At 49.3% G+C, this 17,049-nt stretch overlaps 2 protein-coding genes and 1 long non-coding RNA gene across 6 annotated transcripts in view; 1 reads left to right on the top strand and 2 right to left on the bottom strand.

Moving 5' to 3' along the window:
* Positions 1-5,776, bottom strand: part of CNPY3 (canopy FGF signaling regulator 3) — a 12,264-nt gene extending 6,488 nt beyond the window's left edge. The window contains exon 1 of the mRNA XM_019548981.1: positions 5,613-5,776. Coding sequence (XP_019404526.1) covers positions 5,613-5,727 — 115 coding nt within the window. The 5' untranslated portion in view covers positions 5,728-5,776. The remainder of the gene's footprint in view (positions 1-5,612) is intronic.
* The window catches only part of LOC109319428, an 18,850-nt gene extending 2,074 nt beyond the window's left edge, over positions 1-16,776 (top strand). The window contains exons 2-3 of one of the 2 annotated variants that reach the window (XR_002103505.1): positions 16,062-16,398; positions 16,658-16,776. This is a non-coding gene — a long non-coding RNA (uncharacterized LOC109319428). Of the gene's footprint in view, positions 1-16,061; positions 16,516-16,657 lie in introns of those variants that run through there. The other variant, XR_002103504.1, reaches the window with a different exon arrangement.
* PTCRA (pre T-cell antigen receptor alpha) lies at positions 8,138-15,315 on the bottom strand. Of its 3 annotated transcripts, XM_019548978.1 has the most exons (6): positions 15,145-15,314; positions 13,398-13,718; positions 11,728-11,769; positions 11,157-11,262; positions 10,281-10,379; positions 8,138-9,830 (listed from the first exon to the last, which is right to left on the bottom strand). In XM_019548978.1, exons 1-5 carry the CDS (start codon positions 15,194-15,196, stop codon positions 10,310-10,312), a joined length of 591 nt encoding a protein of 196 aa, XP_019404523.1. In that variant the 5' UTR covers positions 15,197-15,314; the 3' UTR covers positions 8,138-9,830; positions 10,281-10,309. The 3 variants fall into 3 exon arrangements, with proteins under 3 accessions (XP_019404523.1, XP_019404525.1, XP_019404524.1); XM_019548980.1 differs by lacking the exon at positions 10,281-10,379 and having other exon boundaries at positions 15,145-15,315; XM_019548979.1 differs by lacking the exon at positions 8,138-9,830 and having other exon boundaries at positions 10,128-10,379.
* Positions 16,777-17,049: the final 273 nt, after the last annotated feature.

The raw sequence follows: 17,049 nt of genomic DNA, 5'->3' as shown, positions 1-17,049 counted from the left end.
CGGACTAGATGATCTGCTCAGGTCCCTTCCGACCCTACAAACTAGGAAACTATGAAACACACACAGCATTTGCGTATGCAACACTAGTGGTATACAGGGTACATCTGACCACCAGCAAGCTTCCAGCCGGAGTGGAGCTAAACTACTGAACTGTTTAACTTCAGCCAACTCTGAGCCAAAACCAAGACCACCCTGACCTCAATCACTGAGGTCCAGTATGCTGATGATGCTGTAGTGAGGTGTGTGCTTACTCAGAAGCAAACCTTCAGGCAATCATTGATGTCTTTACTAAGGCCTACAAGAAAACGGGACTGACACTTAACTTTAAGATGACTAAGGTCCTTCACCAACAAGTTCCTAATGAACAGTGCCCAGCTCGGGTAATCCAGATATATGGTGACACTCTGGAGAATGATGATTTCCTGTACCTCAGAAGCCATCGCTCCCAGAAGGCTGACACGACAAAGAAATCCAACGTCACCTCACAGTGCAAGTGCAGTCTTTGGACATCTGAAGAAATGGGTGTTTGAAGACTGAGACATCAGATCTGAGACCAAGCTCATGGTTTATATCAAGCAGTCGTGAGCTCCGCTTGCTGAACAGAGCTGAGACAAGGACAATGTACAGGAGACATCTAAAATTGTTGAAGTACCATCAACACTGCCTGCAGAAGTTCCTCTGAATCCAGTGGGAAGAGAGATGCACCAACATGAGTGTCCTACTGTAAGCAAACACCATGAGTACTGAAGTGATGATCAATCAATATCAACTTTGTTGGGCTGGCCATATCATCCAGATGTCCGACTTCAGACTCTTGAAGCAAGTTTTATTCTCCCAGCTCAGCTAAGGTGTATGCTCAAGAGGAGGGCAGAGAAAGTACTTCAGGGACACCCTCAAGGCCAACTTAAGAAAATGGAACATTGATGTCAACTTGTGGGAGACTATCATCCAGGAGTGCCCCAAATGGAGGAAGAGTCTGCCTCAGGGATCTTGGTACTTTGCAACCTCATGACAACAACAGGTGGAAAAGTGAGAATGGCAGAAACAATGCATCACAGAGCAAATCAAGAATCCAGCGCCACCCAGCCCACACAGAAACACACGTCCGAGCTGCAGCGGTGTCTGTCAATTCCGGATAGGCCTCATCAGCCATCTTTGGACATGCATATAAAACAATCACGGAAGACAATCACTCTCAACTGCGAGGGATTGTTGAAGACAGGATGCATGATGGGCAGCCTTCAGAACTGAGAGTGGGGAAAAGGCGACTGCTATCCAGACTGTTGCCTGCTCCAAGGACTTCCAGAGTATTTCTGAGTAGATAATGGGACAGGCCTTATTCACTGGAAGACAGGAGAGAAATACGATCCAATACATTATTTATCTTTGGAACTCTAAGTAAGGTTTGCATTCAAATCCACGGTGCCTGCTAACTACCCTGTAAGCTGCTGTAAAATGTAATATTCCTGTAATTCCTAGAACAGAAACACAAGAATTTTTCAGATTTACACCTACAAGACACCACCAAGAAGTCAGCTGCCAAGAGTCCCAGGATTCCTTTCCTCCCATTCCACAAACTCTCTCTTCTAGAAATGGCATTGCACACTTGCCAGCTATAGCAACCCCCACATGGATGAGTTGCATCTCCAGTGCACAGATGCTGATAAGTGGAAACACTCAACAGAAGTGTTTTTGGTACCCCACTGTTGGGTACATACCACATCAGAATCCCTCTACTGCACTAGTTCTGTCACAATTGCATGCTAATCTTATATTATGGGGCAGCAACAGCTCATGAAAACAGGTACTAGTTGTTACATGGTAGTTTACTTGGCATCTTAGGGAACTTAAAAGCCAGATGACTAAAGCTTGCTTTAAGACCAGGTAACCAAGCAGCTTGAACCGCAAACTTTGACAATAGACTGTCTAATATGGAACTTCTGCAAAAAGAAAGGATGAAGGTTTTGATGCAGGTTTGGAGGCACAGAGATTTGTCCATCATTTGAGGAGTTCAACAGATTGCTTTCTCCTAAATGACAACTGCTGGGGCACAGTCAGGATGGCCTTGTGCATCTACATGAGGGAAGAACAAATGGGATTTTGGCTAAAGGATCCTGGTTTTGGGAACCCATCAGTCATGAATGTATAAGCAGAACAGTGCCTCAAACAGGCATAGATGACCTGTCAGGGGGAGCAGGGAGGGGCACAGGTCATGCTGCCTGCCACCCCACCTCCTCTCCAGGGTACAGCCATTGCCTAAGGGGAGCAGCAGAGGCAGCTGGGCCATGCTGGCAGGGTAGAGCTGCGGCCTGGTGCACAAATGGCTGGTGGCAGGAAAAGGCAAGGGAAGTGCGGCCCCTCTCATCCATTACTCCTCATGCTGCTGGCACCATGGCTAGCATGGGGGTTCTAGCAGCAATGAGTCTCACTGCCCTGCCAGGCCCTCCTGCAAAGAGTCCTTCCTACTGGGCCATGGAGGCGGCTCCTGCCTGTGCTGGTCCAGCCAGGTTGCAGCCCCGTGGCAGCTGTGGGTTCACACATCTGGGGTGCACATGCCCCCCCCCCCCATATTGAGGGCCTGTGGTTGGGAGTGAGGGGCACCAGCAGGACCACGGGGCTGTTTTCTACTTAGACTATTTACTAGGTTGAGACTGGGCATTGATGTTTACAAATGGGTCCTGGCACAAAAAAGGTTGAGAACTGCCGGTTTAGACTTGGAGGTTGCCTGCCGCTTTGTCAGGCACATTTAGCCTTGGGATGCCCGAGAGGTTCTTGGGGTATGATTCCACCTCTAGCCTACTGTGGCCTGCCTTGGGACTTTCACATGGCTCTGGTGACTTGGCTTGCTATATGCTCAGCACTAATTCCTCCAGGCTTGGAGCAGTCTCTGCAAAAGATAATGTTCCTCTCCTGTATGATGAAACAGCAAAGAAAATACCTGCTTTGGGAGATGAATGGAAATTCTACTAGATATGCCTTACTGTTAGCAAGAAGGGTAGTGCCTGGAGAGGGGGTGGGAGCAGGGAAATAAAAAGAGTGTAAGTGCCAGAGCAGAGCAACATATTCATGAAATATGGAGATGGCAGGGCTGTCCTCCAGTGTCAGGGCTTGACTGAAGCACTTCTTTTTACCTCCAAAAGGTGCTGAAAGTGTGATGCACTATTAATGCCAATTTTTAGCAACAGTATTTATGCAGGAGTATCAGAGTTTGTAGCTTTTCATTCATGAGATTATTCAGAATGGTTTTTAACTGTTTTTAAATTTTTGGGGAGGCATGGCTCTGCCAGAGAAACCAAAACTACTTATGTGAAAATTACTTACAGAGCTAGAGAAAAAATAAAGGAAAATGTCTTTTCTGGGTTGACAAATTTGACAATGCTGATCCAGTTTCCCACTGCAACCATGCCAGAGGGTTTAGTGCTCGAGCAAGCACCGTAAACAAACATCTTTTTGACTACACAGACTACTGCCAATAAAAAAAATGATAGTTGACCACATTTAGATGTGTAGTATGAGCTAATGCAAACGCAAGTGTGTTTACCGTGCTCTTCCTACTTGAAGTTTGAATATCCTTGGTGGCAGCAGGCTGGCTACTGAAGACTTTTGTAGAGAAGTGAGTCTGTAGGTTTGCTGCATAGCTTAGCCTTTGGGAGGCAGATTGTTGGGGACTTTTCCATGCAAGGACACCTCTAATCCATGAGCTCAAATTTACCTAGTTCCTTCCTGACATCGGTCGCAAAGCATGGCTCAATTTTGGCATCTTCCGCCATGACCCAGCCCAGCTCCTTGCAGTATGAGGCAGCTCATCCAGGGCCCAGCCAGAATCCAGGCCCATCCCGTATGCTTGTAGACCTGCTTTAAGTCCTTCACCTCTGCATGGTACTACACAAAATCCTAGTGGTCCCTATACTGCCATATACCTCTCGGTTGCAGGTGTTTTGGGGGAGTTTAAGTTGCAACTTTGCTTCAGCCATAGTTTTAGAAGATCTAGGATCTCAGCATGGCTCCAACTGCAGGCACAATGAGAAAGCAACTGAAAGGCTAGTGGGTAACACTCACTTGAACAGAAAGCAGGACCTGTCAAAGTGCTGTTCCATGGCACATCTGAGTGCAAAGAGGATGCCACAGGCCAGCATTTAAATAGGGAGCCAACATCCAGTTGCCATGATCCCAGGGCAGCAGAAACCATACAGGTAAACAGAACTGCCAGGAAAAGGGAGGATGTAAAAGCATCATGGGGCTGTGTTTTGCAGACCAGCACAATACACCAGGATGGGCAGATGTATGCAGAACTCCTGCTCCAGAATTGTGACCCCAAATAAAGTTCTACTGATACAGGGGAGGGGCTTTCACATTTGCGTCAGTTCAAAGGGTTGTCGTATATGAGAAGTCACTGAATTCTTGTGCAACTGCTCATCAGGCAACACAGACTCTTGAGAGCTCAGGGTCTGCTTTAGCACCCATAGCAAGCAGTTCACCTACCTTTATATCACTGAGCCTCATGTTTGGACTTTCTCCTCTCCTGATGCCCCTTCTCTGATCAACCAAGTCCCTTATCCCCATGTTCCCCATCCTTGTCAGGCTCAGTCATTTTTTTCAGGCACCAGGTTTTCCAGACATCAATTTCTCCCCCTGGCTCCTCTCTTAGTTCCTACTGTCAGACAGCATCAGACAGGCTCACTGGAGCCAGCAGTAGCAGTTCCCTTTTTTTACTCTGCCCTCCCCCCACACCACACCACAAGAAGTGCAGCTGGTGCAGCACAGGGATAGGCACTAGGGGAAGGAAGAGGGCCAGAAGGCCCAAGATGAAGGAGATCAGTGCTCTCCAGACACATGCTCCTGGGTGCAGGGGGAAAGGGGGCAAGGCTGGATCTCAATCCCCAGCTGCCCCTCTAAATCAGGGGTTCTCAAGCTTTTTTAGACCCAAGGTGTTACCCCAAATCAGGGAACCAGTGAGTTGTTGAGAGAAAGAATCCTTGAGATGCAGAAGTTTCCCATCCACTAACGTTTATTCACAGCACAGCACACACTCTTATCCTAGTTACCATGCAAGCAAGGTCTTACTCCCTGTCCTGTTGGTCAGACAGCTCAGGGTCTGGCCAGGGCATTCAAAGGTGTAGCCCACTAATTCAGTTCTCCAGCAGTCCAACTCCAAGCTATTTCATACCTTTTGGTTTCCTGCATATTCATGACTTTTACTTCTGCTCTTACTACTTGCAGACTATTGATAGCATCGACTTCTTACTACTGGGTCTTCTCCCAAAAGTCTTACCTACATGAACACACCTGTTCCATAGCGGACCACGCCCACAGGCCTTCCTTAGGCACGGCCTCCCTGTCCACTCATCCCCGCACTGGCACCACCGGTGTCGGTGCTTTGCTGTGATCCGCAGGGGCTTGCTCCCCCGCAGGGGCTCGCACCCCTGCAGCCTTGCCTAGAGCCCCCAGGAGGTTGCCCCCGCCCCTCGCACAGCAGCGCCAGGGGCCCCTCTGCTGCCCGCAGCTCAGGCTGGGGCCCCGTAAAGCCTCCGGGTCCGGCTTGTGGTCCGGTATCGCGTCCCCGCCTGTTTCGGCCCCCGGGCGAGAGCCCGGCCCCTGCTCCCCGCGCTCACCCTCGCATTTGCTGGGCAGCCGGACCCAGTCGGTGTCGTCGGCGGCCGCGCGGCCCCCCAGGGCCCGGCTCAACGCCAGCAGCAGCGCAAGAACAGGTGCGACCAGCGCGGCCATGGCAGCAGGAGGATGCTAAAAGCAGGCGCCCCGCTCCTCCCGCTTCACTTCCGGGCACGTACTTCCGGCACTCGCCCCACCCTCATCGCCAGCGGAACTGTAGCAACCCACAGCCGCGCCCAAACCAAGCGGCGCGCGTGGCCGGGGGAGCCCGCCGCGGCGGCCCAGCTGGCCAATGGGCGCGCCTCTCACGCGCGGGTGTTTTGACTCTTCCGCACTGCCGTAGGCTGCGGCGCGCCACGACCCTTCTTGGCCACGTGGCAGGAGCGGCCGCGGGTGCCGCTGCGGCTTTCTCTCGCCGGCTGTCTGGTCCCTGCCCAAAGCAACCGCCGGGCAAGAGGGTGCGGAGACCCATCCCCACGTGTTAGCCTGAGGCTGGGAAACCTCGGGGTGGGTCTCGCTGCGGCCGGCTCCGCTTTCATTGGAGAAAACGGGATTAGGAGCCTGCTAGTGCTGGGCCGTGCTCTCCCACTGCCCGTGGAGCCCTTCGGTAGAGACCTAAGCTGTGGGACTTAGGTCCTGGGTCGTGAGACCTGCCCTGGGCCAAGTGATCGGAGCAGAAACTCCCCGGAGCGGGTGAGGCTCCAAGGCCCAGGCGATTGGTTAACAGAGGGCTTAGGACTTGCCCATCTTACCCCTGCCCCCGTTACTTGGCTTATTAACGGTTTTCCCATGTTAAGCAGTTAATAGAAGCAAAGATGTCTTCTGTTGAATTCCCTCTCCCTACCCTGGGGGCGGGCAGTTATTTTGGGCAGAGGGCCGCTTACTGAGTTTTGGCAAGCCATTGAGGGCAGCACAATTGGCAGCCAGGGGCAGATAAATATTAATTTTCTAAATTTTTTAGGTACCCCACAGGCTGGATAGAATGGCCTGGTGGGCCACATTTTGTCCACGGCTGCCCTACCCTATTGTCTGAAGTGAATTCATTACAGAAGCAGCAGCATCCTTTCTTACCTCATCTCTGTAGGTTTGTATATACCAAAAGGCTTTTTTAGATGAAAAATCTTAGCAGAGTCTGGGGCAGGGGTGGATGTTATCTAGGCAGGCTCTGAGGGTACAGGGAAGCCCTGGGTGACATTCAGTGCAGTTATTTTGCAGATATAGTGTTATTTATGCAAATTTCATTAATAAAATACACCATCACACTGGTGTTTCATTTATGTAAAATCTCCATCTTTCCTTAGGTGTAGCATTTTCAAACTGTAGGTGGTTTCTGAGTGGTTGAAGGTCTTGAGGCTCTGCCATTTATGCCCCCCCCATCCTTTCTCATTTCCACCCTTCATCTTTTGCTTTTGCCCTAAGTATGCCCTGCCCACACCTCACTTCACATATGCTCACTTGGCATACCACAAGCATACGCTAGCCACCAATTCTCTCACCATGAGCAGGTGTGCTATTTGAAGTGTTCCAAGTGCCTTTGAAGTGATACAAACGGCAAGGATGCAGATGTTCATGCCTAATGAAGCATTTCAAATATATCCAAAGCACTTTCTGAAATGTCTACACCGTCCACCACAGTGCAGTAAGGGATTCAGTCCTTTTATCCCACAGTGCTCTGCTTTCCCTTCCTTTGAGGTGGACAGCAAACATGCTCTTCTCCACAGCACTTGGATGCACTCAGGAGGCCAAGAGGCATGCAGGAAGATCTGAAGAGCACTGGTACTGTATGCCTTTGTGGGTATTTTGAAGCACTTGGAGGGGGAGGCAAGGGGTATCTTACATATTTGCTCAAAACTGAAGCATTCTAGTTGAAGCTTTCAAAATGGGAGCAGGATTTGCAGCATTGAAAATTAACGTCTGAACTTCAGTCAGGACCCAAAAAATACCTGAGAACATAGGCACAAGAACGGCCATTTACTAAGTCAAACTGTAGGTCCACCTTGTCCAGTATCCTGTGTTTATACAGGAGCCAGGCTAGCCATCTATCTTAACAGGAAGGAGGCTCTGGCCAAGAGGGGCCCCAGGAACTGCTGGGCAACTTTCCTTTCACTTATGAGATCCCATCTCCAGGCATTTCACTAGGCAGTATCCACTGGCTCCTTGGACTTGTTTGAGAGTCAGCGGGCACTATCCAGTGTGCTGTGCTCAGTTCCCCATACCCCCAATTTGGTGCACTTGTTTTAAAGCTATGACCTCAGTCTCATCCCTGTTATTTTGATTAGTATCAAGGAATAAGTTGCTGCTTACCCAGTGGCCTCCCTTCTAAGGGAGGCTTAAAGCATTTCTGAGTGAGCATTGTCCCTTAAACAATAAATAGGCCTGTGTTACACAGGGGCAGACAGTGGATCCTGAAAGGGAGAGTGAACAGCATAACCAGGGCTTTCTCCACTGTTCCTCTCCCATTTGCAGCACTAGCGTGAAAATGCTGTCAACAAGTGAGGGGCAGAAAAAGGCACTTTAGGACATGAAGTCACTGAAGCACATTCATGGACAGAAGATTCACCAGATACACAAGAGCACACTCCACAGTTTTGATTTATTATAGAGATGTATCAAATAATTGGATGCTTTTTTTCATCCTGAGGAAATCCCTTTGTGACCAGTAATCACCAAAACATCAAAAGCTTTTTCCCATGCTCTCGTTTCCCTTGCAAACACACAGTGCACACTTGAGGGGGAACCCATAATTCAGAGGAGCAGTTGCCTCAGGTGATGGATGCCACGACAACAGCAATCCATTGTTAAAAGCACAGTTAGATATAGTTTACAATGCACAAGTTTGCTGGAAGAACTCAAGTTCTGCTGGCAAAAGTTGCAGGTACATCCAAACCCACAATTCCCCTATGACATCAGAACCCCTTCTCCTTGCAGGTAGAAGGAGGCCTTGCAGGCTTGTTCTGAAAGGGACACAAGGATTCTGCTGCTGCCTAGGAGCAGGCACAAGTAGATTCACCCACCCTTTCTACTACTTGCCATAGCCCCCTTAATATTGGTTGCCCCCAGGGTGCACTGCCCAGCATGCCAGCACAGATGACAGAGTTCCACTAGAGCCACAAGAATGTGTCCACACTGGTGACTTTCCACTCATGGCTCCTGTCTGGCAGCAGGACTAAGGGGGGCAGAAGCCTTGAAAAGTAGACAAGAACACAGTATATCTACACTAAAGTCTGCAGCTTGTGCACACAGCTGAACTCACTTTAAACTAGCTAGCACAGGTTTTGCAAGCAGCATGGCTACAGCAGCACCAAGCTCAGCATGGTCTAATCACCCATTATTACACACTTTAAGTGGTGTTCACAGTCTGCACTGAGTTCCACACTGCTGCACTTACTCTGTTATCAAAGCATGCGTATGCCTAACACAGTTATCGCAGTGCAGACACACTCATAAGAGGAGGAGGATGTTGCTGAAGAGAGAAACACCTCTCCACTCTCCAGTGGGAGAGTACCAGACTACACATACTCCTGCTTGTGACTCAGTAGTTGTTCAGAAGGCAGCAAATTCCTTCTGGAAAGTTTTCCTAGCTGGTGGCTTCTGGCTCCAAGGATAAACTCATTGACTGTTCCCTGATGTTTGTGTTTAGGGTACAAGAGCTAGATTCTGCAGCACTGCTCCAAGTAAACAGAGCATACTGAATTCCATGATCCTCTGCAATTAGTCAGGGTAACTGATCTGATACAGTCAACAAATTAAACAAGAAACAAAAAATGAGACAACACTGCTGGCCAAGAAGCACAGCTGAGGCCAGGGCCTAGGCTCAACTCAACTCCTAGGGCCAGCAAGCCTTGAATATAGGTATTCCTTACCACCCCAGGGTAAACATTGTCTTCTGTGATGCGCTAAGCCCAGTTAGGGAACGCCTGCTTTATACCCACCAAGAGATGACAGCAGACTAGTTGGAGGAGGGGGCAGTAAACCAAGCACAGCTCTGGTGGTCCCTTTTGGTTTTGTTCCAACTCAGCCATGAGGCATAAAGAAATGATGTGAGGAGCATTGTTCCTGCTAGCCAGGTGGTGGCCTTCTCTGGTTGTCAGCTCTGTTGGGCTAAAGCTTGTCCTTAGTCCATGCTCTCCATGATGACAAACAAGACTGCCTCTCCTTTGAAGAACCACACCTAAGCAGGTGAACCATTTAGAGATTTCAGCTGGGCTGATCCATGTTCCCTGCAAGGACAGGAAACACTGTGATACACAGGAAGTTAGTACATGGCAGAGAACACCTTCTACCTTGTCTCCCATTGACAGGCTTTTTACTAGCTTATCATTCTGCTGCTATTTTGTGGAACTTTGTTTTGCCTGAACAGAGGAGGTGCTGCAGAGGCACAGCAAACCCCTGGTAGCTTGCGGTTGAAGTCCTGCTAAACCACAACATTCAGAAGACAGCTCATACCCCCAGCTTGTAGGTCATATACAGCATGGCCTGGCCTTCAGAGGAAATCAGTGGAAAACGACACTTGTTGGTTACAGGGCCCAAAACATTTACTTCCAATGGGGACTGGCTGAATGCGAAAGTGAACTCTCATAATTTCTAGAGACCCCTGCAAGCAGAAGAGAACTTTTGCTATTTGAGTTTGCTGTTCTGCTGAACAGGAAAAAACTGTCAGCATACACTACCTCTTTGCTTGGGGGCCCTGCCAATATAGCTACATCAGCACATCACTAGCAGGAGGGGCTCCATAGCAGTGCAGATAAGGCCCCGGAGGGTGCAGCTCCCTTTTGAATTCAGTGAAAGATACACACAAAGATGAAAGAAAGTTAAAACAGTACCTTGGGCTCAGCAGCAAACTGTTTCTAAATGCATAAACCCAAATCATAGCTTTAGGCCTTCCCACTCCCTCCCCTATACTTATATGCGAACTGCCTCCCCAGAGCTATATTCTACAAAATGGCAGCATCCTAAATGACTGAACTATTTTGTTCACTGCAGGTGCATCTACACATGAAATTAAGTCAGTGTAATAAACTCTGGTGCAGTCCACGCTGGAGTTTATTGCTCCCAGATGCAGTGTTTACATGTGTTTCTGGGACTGCAGTGGTGCAGCTCTGGCTGACAGGGGGCCCTGAAAGTCAGCCTGCCAGCCTGAGGCTGCTCCAACCTGGCTCAATGTGCTGCAGAGGAGCTGGCTGGAAGATGAGAATACTAGCTGGCAGGCAGCCCTGCTGTAGCACCCTTGTGCCCAGCTGGCTCTGATCAATGTCTACATGTGTTGCAGTGGTGCAAATAACTCCACTGGAGGATAGTACTTGTGTTAGGCACTACTATCCTACAGCAAAGTTAATAAATTCCTTCTGGCCTAATAGCACTGCATGTGTAGATGCTGATGCTTTACTGTGGAGCTAATTAGTCAGCTCCGCAATAAATGTCTCATGTAGATGCACCCTGTTATTAGTACTTTAGCAGCTTCTTGGGCTGTTTCAAGTTCTTAGTGATCAGATGCCATGCTTAAGAGTTCAACTGTATCTTACAGATTTCCTTTATTACAGTCTTACCCTCTGAAGAGGAAGCTACAGGTGACAAGCACATCAAGCAGAAGGAACTTTAGCAACAAAACTCTGATGGCCAGGAGAAGTAGAGTGTAGGACTGGAAATGCAGAGCTGAAACAGAGATCACTGTATTAGCAGGCCTTGGGGTACCACATCAAGAAATTAATAATGGACCTCAGGGGTTGTGGACAGAATCTAATACAGTGTCAGTAGGAATCTGGCACACATGGCTAAGATAGGTCCTAGAGCTATAGACAACAACATGGGCATATAACAACATGGGCATTCTCTTGGTCTGGTCAGGACAAGGATGCAAGCAGGCTGCATCCACATGCTTCCTGCTCCAAATGGAAAGCTATCACAGGATTGGCTGAGTTCAGACATATGCTGCAAATAAGAGGCACAAGCCAGGGTAGTTTTGCATCTTACAGACTAACTACAGAGATGAATAGCATAAGCTTTTCATAAGCAGAGGGCTTACTTCATTAGATGGTGATGAAAATATTAAAATATGCAAAAACACAAATATGTCCAGACAACTTTTGGGGTTGGGAGCAATACATGCTTATTACTTACCACCTTGGTCTTCATCTGGACACGTCTCTCCCATGCTCTCTTCTACAACACAGAGTTAAAACAATTAGGAGGAGTAATTACAGCAACTGCAAGAGTACCAGGTACCAGCACAGTTCCTTCCACAAGCGTGCACTTTTGCTCCTTTAAAATTCCCAAAGCATTCCCTTTTTGGTTGACTTCTTTCTTTATATGTTTCTGTGTAAAAATCAAGGTTTCTGGAAAGTTCAACAACATTTCTTGCAACTGAGACAGCTGTGTCTAATATATATTTTCTGTTTTAAAACTAACAGCTGCACTTCTTTTGTTTGTTTTGCTGAGATAACTGAAACAGTTGAACTTTAAAACTCACATTTAACATGGCAATGCCCCATGCAGAAAAATCTCTATTTTGCTGAAATTTAAAACAGTAGAGGTAGGAGTTTTTGAAGCAGTAGGATTGACCACAGTTACTAAATTCTTTTAAGTAATTAATTTAAATCTCTTTAACAGCTCACACATGTAAAGAACCTCTAAATCAATAATTTCACAAGCTCCAAAAGGGACAGAGCTTTTAAAAGCCATGTGTTGACATCCGAGTGCTGGCTGAACGCCCATGCCACCCCAGGCCAGGTCAGACCCAATGCATTTGCTGGCTAGATTTGGCCCCTGGGCCACAGGCTGACAACACTTCTCTTAAGCCATCCATCAGGCTTCTAACTCCTCTTAGTGTCTTTGAAAACCTCCCTTTTGTGCCAAAACATACAAAGAAACTTACAGAGTGGGCACAATGTCACAGTTAGTGGTGTGGGTAGAAGCAGGTCATTTAATTAAAGGCTTCCTGATTTTTAACAGGATGTCATAACACTGCTTCTGTGCACTCCCCCTTTACCTTAGTTAAAAACATGCTATATAGAAACATCTCTGAAGAAAAAGATTCCCCAGTCCATCTCAGCCTAGGGGTCTGATTTCATTCCTCTATATAAAAGTGACCAGTTACAGCTACATACCTACTGTATTAGTCCCAAACAAAACAAATATTAAGCTGTAGTAAAATACTTGCTAGCAAAATGTTTAAGGAAAAAAATCCTCTTACAATGCAATCACATTTTCCTTTGTTTTGAGAGGGAAGAGATGTATGGATATTAAATCAGGCTTATCATGGAAGACTAGCTTCAAACAACTATGGAGAATTACCCTGGAGAGAGCTCTATTAAATGCAACAGTTTGAAGTCTCTATGCTTTCCAGATGCATCACCATTCTCTACATCTCAGCCCTAATGTTGCACAGATAGCATAATCCCCTCCAAGCCAACTGACTTAATACTTCTGTACCATATTTGCCATTACTTAAACTCCTTCTGGGGACCAGCATCTGGCAAAGGGTGGAATCCTTCTACTGAATTAACTGTCAGGGCATCTAGACTTTGATTGCATTTTAATATAGTACGCAGTGCAACCCCAGCTGCTGTTAGACCCTTGCCTTCTGGCCCAGGGTTCAGAGATATCACCAGCCAGAAGATGTACCTGAGGAGAGGAAGGAGTCACAATCAAAGGGACAACACTTGAGTGTAGGTACTCAGGATTTGCAAAGGATTGGAGGGAGGGGTGAGGTCACAGAGATGTGGGCACTGAAGGTGAAAGACACAAGGCAGGTGGCTCTGGTGATGTCTGTTCTTTGTTGTGATACATACCAGAGATTGGCAGCAGGATGGCACTCCACACTTGCGTGGTTTTGTTCAGCTGCACATGGCAGGCAAGCGAAGCCCATGACTCCAGCTCTGTGGTGAGGACGGAGAGGTGAGAGACTGTGCTGAAGGTGCCGTCCTCTGCCTGAGAAAACCCATATGTGAAGGAATCCAAGGCACTCCCATTCTCATTTGAAAACCAGATGGCATCCGCTGTGCCCTCAGGGAGATCGTCCACCATGCACATCACCAGCGTCTTCCTCTCGCCATTCACCACCATGGTGAGGGGGGGTGCCAATGTGGGGGAAGGGCTTGCACCGTTGCCTTCTAGGAGAACAAGCAGCCAGTGAACAGTACACAAGGCATGTCCCTGTCACAAAGCCTCTATGCTCAGAGCCTGATCAAACAGGAGTGACAAGGCTGGAAGCCACTCCACAACTCTTAAGAAGGATTCCTAACTCTTACCCAGCTGGTGCCTCTGCTAGATATCCACTAATGCCTGAGCAGGGCCTGGGCCCTGCATAACCTATGACAGCCAAAGGTGGGTGGTCCCATAAGCAAATAAGACACTACTAGATCATTTTGAAAGGAAGATTTTACCTAAAATCTTTGGTGTGCAGCATGATCCCATAACACAAGAACCAGTCATGAGTTATATCAGTTGATTCCAACATCAAGGGAACTTGCAGCTCCCGGGGTGTCAGAGATGCCATCACCTGCCTGCAGTGCCCCTCTGTGGTTTAGGTTGGGCATGGCGATCCCTCTGCGACAATGAATGAGCACGGCTCTGATGGCAGCTGGTGGGACAGGCAGGCTTGTGGCAAGACATCACCCCTGGGCTGCCCAACGCTGCCCACAGCATGGCTGCTCTTAGGCAGCATGGTTCAGTGTTGCCAGGTGTATGATAATGATCATATTTGTGCATGACAACCTGCCTGACATCCAATACCCCAGTTAACCTCCCTCCAGCTGACCACTTGCATTCCTTCACACATTTCCCTCACTCCCATCTCTACCCATTGTCTTCCTAACTTCCACTTGCATTTGCACAAGCCTGCTGGTTGTAAATTAGCTTCTTTTCTACCTTGGAGAACACATAGCACCAGCAGTCCCCCTGTGCCTGATGGGGGGAAAAAGGTTCTTGGAAAGCTTTTGGGCCCCCAACTATTTAGTTGGCCTAATAAAAGATATCACATCTACCCAAAGAACCCTGCCTGCATATTTGTACAGTAATTTTAACCTTAGTACAGACTGTGATCAATAATAATAGAAGTGTGCAAAATGTAAGTTAACTTTTGAGGTAGGTAACTGAGGCAGCATAGGCAAAACCCAAGTCACTCTCAGAAAGCTTCAACTGACTTTCAGACTACTGTCAGCACTTTCTCATGAAGCTTGCCTTGGGATCATCCAGTTGGACAGATTTCTTTATTTCATCCCCACTCACTCACTGGCAAGTTGCTGCGAGTAGTATGAAGTAAATGAGAGGGCCTCTTTGCAGACAGACTTATTTGTATATTTTCCAGTGCACGAACGTTTTTCAGCAAATACAGTAACTTCGATCAGTTCATATTTAAGACCTGGCAACGCTGGTGCTGCAACAGACGGAACAAGACCCCGGCCGCGCCTGAGGGAGCCCTCGCCCTAGAGGAGCACCGCGTCCCCGCCCCCACGCCCCGGCACAGCTGCTCAGTGCGTCCGTGCGCTTGGCTCCGCCGGCGGGCAGCGCTCCCACACTGCCTCCGCCCGCACTCACCGGGCACGAGCTGCAGCGCGGCGGCGGCCAGGAGGTGCCCGAGCAGCCGCATGGCGACCCCGGCCGGGCTGGGGAAGTGGAGGGGGAGGTGGGGCGGGGACTGGCCTGCGCCCCCTCCGCCCAGTAACTGCCGCGTGCACCTGCCGCCCCAGCTGCGCCCCCCCGCTCGGCTGCCACACCCCCAGGGTAACCCTCCCGCGGCTGCCTGCAGTGGTACCTCCCACTCCCTCCATCCCTCCCCCGCCTGGCGGAAGTGGTAGCGCCCACGCCTAAGTGTTGCAATGGTATCGCCGCCCCCTATGCTCGATGCAGTGGTATCTCCAGCCTCCCTCCCCTCCATGCCCAGTGGAGCGTTATCTCCCCTCACTTTTCCGCTCCTTTCTCAGTGTAGTGGTATTCCCAACCTCCCTCCCCTTATGCCCAGTGTGGTAGTATCTCCACTCCCTCCCAGTGCAGTGGTACCTCCCGCTGCCTCCGCGCAGGCTGCATGACTGTTGCGCATGCGTACTCGAGGAGGGTCAAGGCCGGCCATGGAATCGGGGGCTGAACAGTGCACGGACCCGAGCCCCGCGGCGCTGCCGTTCTCGGAGCTGTTGCGCCTGGTGCGCGCGGGGCGCGACGTTCCCGGCCTGCGGCGGCTCCACGTGGCTGCCACGCTGGAAACCCCCACTGCCTCCCGCCTGCCGCGCCCGCCCAAGCCCTGGGAGCGGGCACAAGTGGAGGGAGCCGCGCAGCCTGGCTCCCCGCCGAGCCGGCCCTGAGGGGTAGCGGCCTTCAGCAGGGCTGGGGTCGCGTCAGTCAGACGTCTCCAAAAAAAAAAAAAAAAAGGCGGTTCTGGGCCGCTGGCACTGCGGGTGGAAGCAACACCAGGAAAAGCAGGTCCCACTTGTGTCAAGTAGTGATTCCAGACTGGGGAGCCTCAGCCCTGGGGCTGCCTCGAGATCCTTCCGAAGGTGCCTGGCCACCTTGGTGCCAGGAGGGAGACTTCCTTCCATGTGTGAGTCGCCAGATAAAGGCCAAGACTTAGGTCCGAAGCCGAAGTTGTCATAATTGTGAGTTCTCCACAGCAGAATGCACTGCTCTTACTGTTTTTTTTTCCTAAATGCAGAAAAAGGAGTGTGAAAATGAAGAGCTGGCTTGCATGGAGGGGTGCATCAAGTCTGAAAAGGCTGAGACCCACTGCTCCATACCAAGGTTTCCAGAGATCCGCTGGAGGGTGCTTCAGGGTGCCAGGCCGCCTTGGCACTGACAGGTGTGATTCACCGGATGAAGCCTGAGGTTTCAGGCAGAAACCCATAATCATCGTCTGTCTGAATTCTCTGCAGCAAAACAAACTGGTCTTACCATTTTTCATAAAAGCCAGAAAAAACACATGAAAACTAAGAGTTTGTACATACCAAGGGGTGCACTGAATCAAGTCTGAAGAAGCTGAGAACTGCTGCTCCAAACCGGGGTTCTGTGAGATCCTTTTGAGGGTGCTGCGGGGTGCCAAGCTGCTATAGCGCTCTGAGAGTTACAGGTGTGATTCACCACAGAAATGCATAGTCAGCCTTTCTGAGATCTCTATAACAAAACACACTGCTCTTGTCCTTTTTTCTAAAGGCAAAAAAAAAAAGAAAACTAAAAGCTGGTCTGTACTGAGGGGTGTGCAGAGTCTGAAAAGGCTGAGAACCACTGATGTAAACCAAGATCTTTTCAAGGGTATTCATAGTTTCATAGTTTCTAGGGTTGGAAGGGACCTGAGCAGATCATCTAGACCGCCTGCCTGCCATGGCAGGAAAGAATACTGGGGTCAAATGACCCCAGCAAGATGTTCCTCTAACCTCCTCTTAAACACCCCCAGGGTAGGAGCCTGCACACTTCTCTTGGAAGTTGGTTCCAGACCCTAGCCACCCTGACCGTGAA

The sequence above is a fragment of the Crocodylus porosus genome, unplaced genomic scaffold (assembly GCF_001723895.1).
Source record: "Crocodylus porosus isolate Cpor-Errol unplaced genomic scaffold, CroPor_comp1, whole genome shotgun sequence".
Classification (NCBI taxonomy): Eukaryota; Metazoa; Chordata; order Crocodylia; family Crocodylidae; genus Crocodylus; species Crocodylus porosus.
Note: the sequence above shows the minus strand (reverse complement) of the source record. Positions and strands in the feature narration are given on the sequence as shown.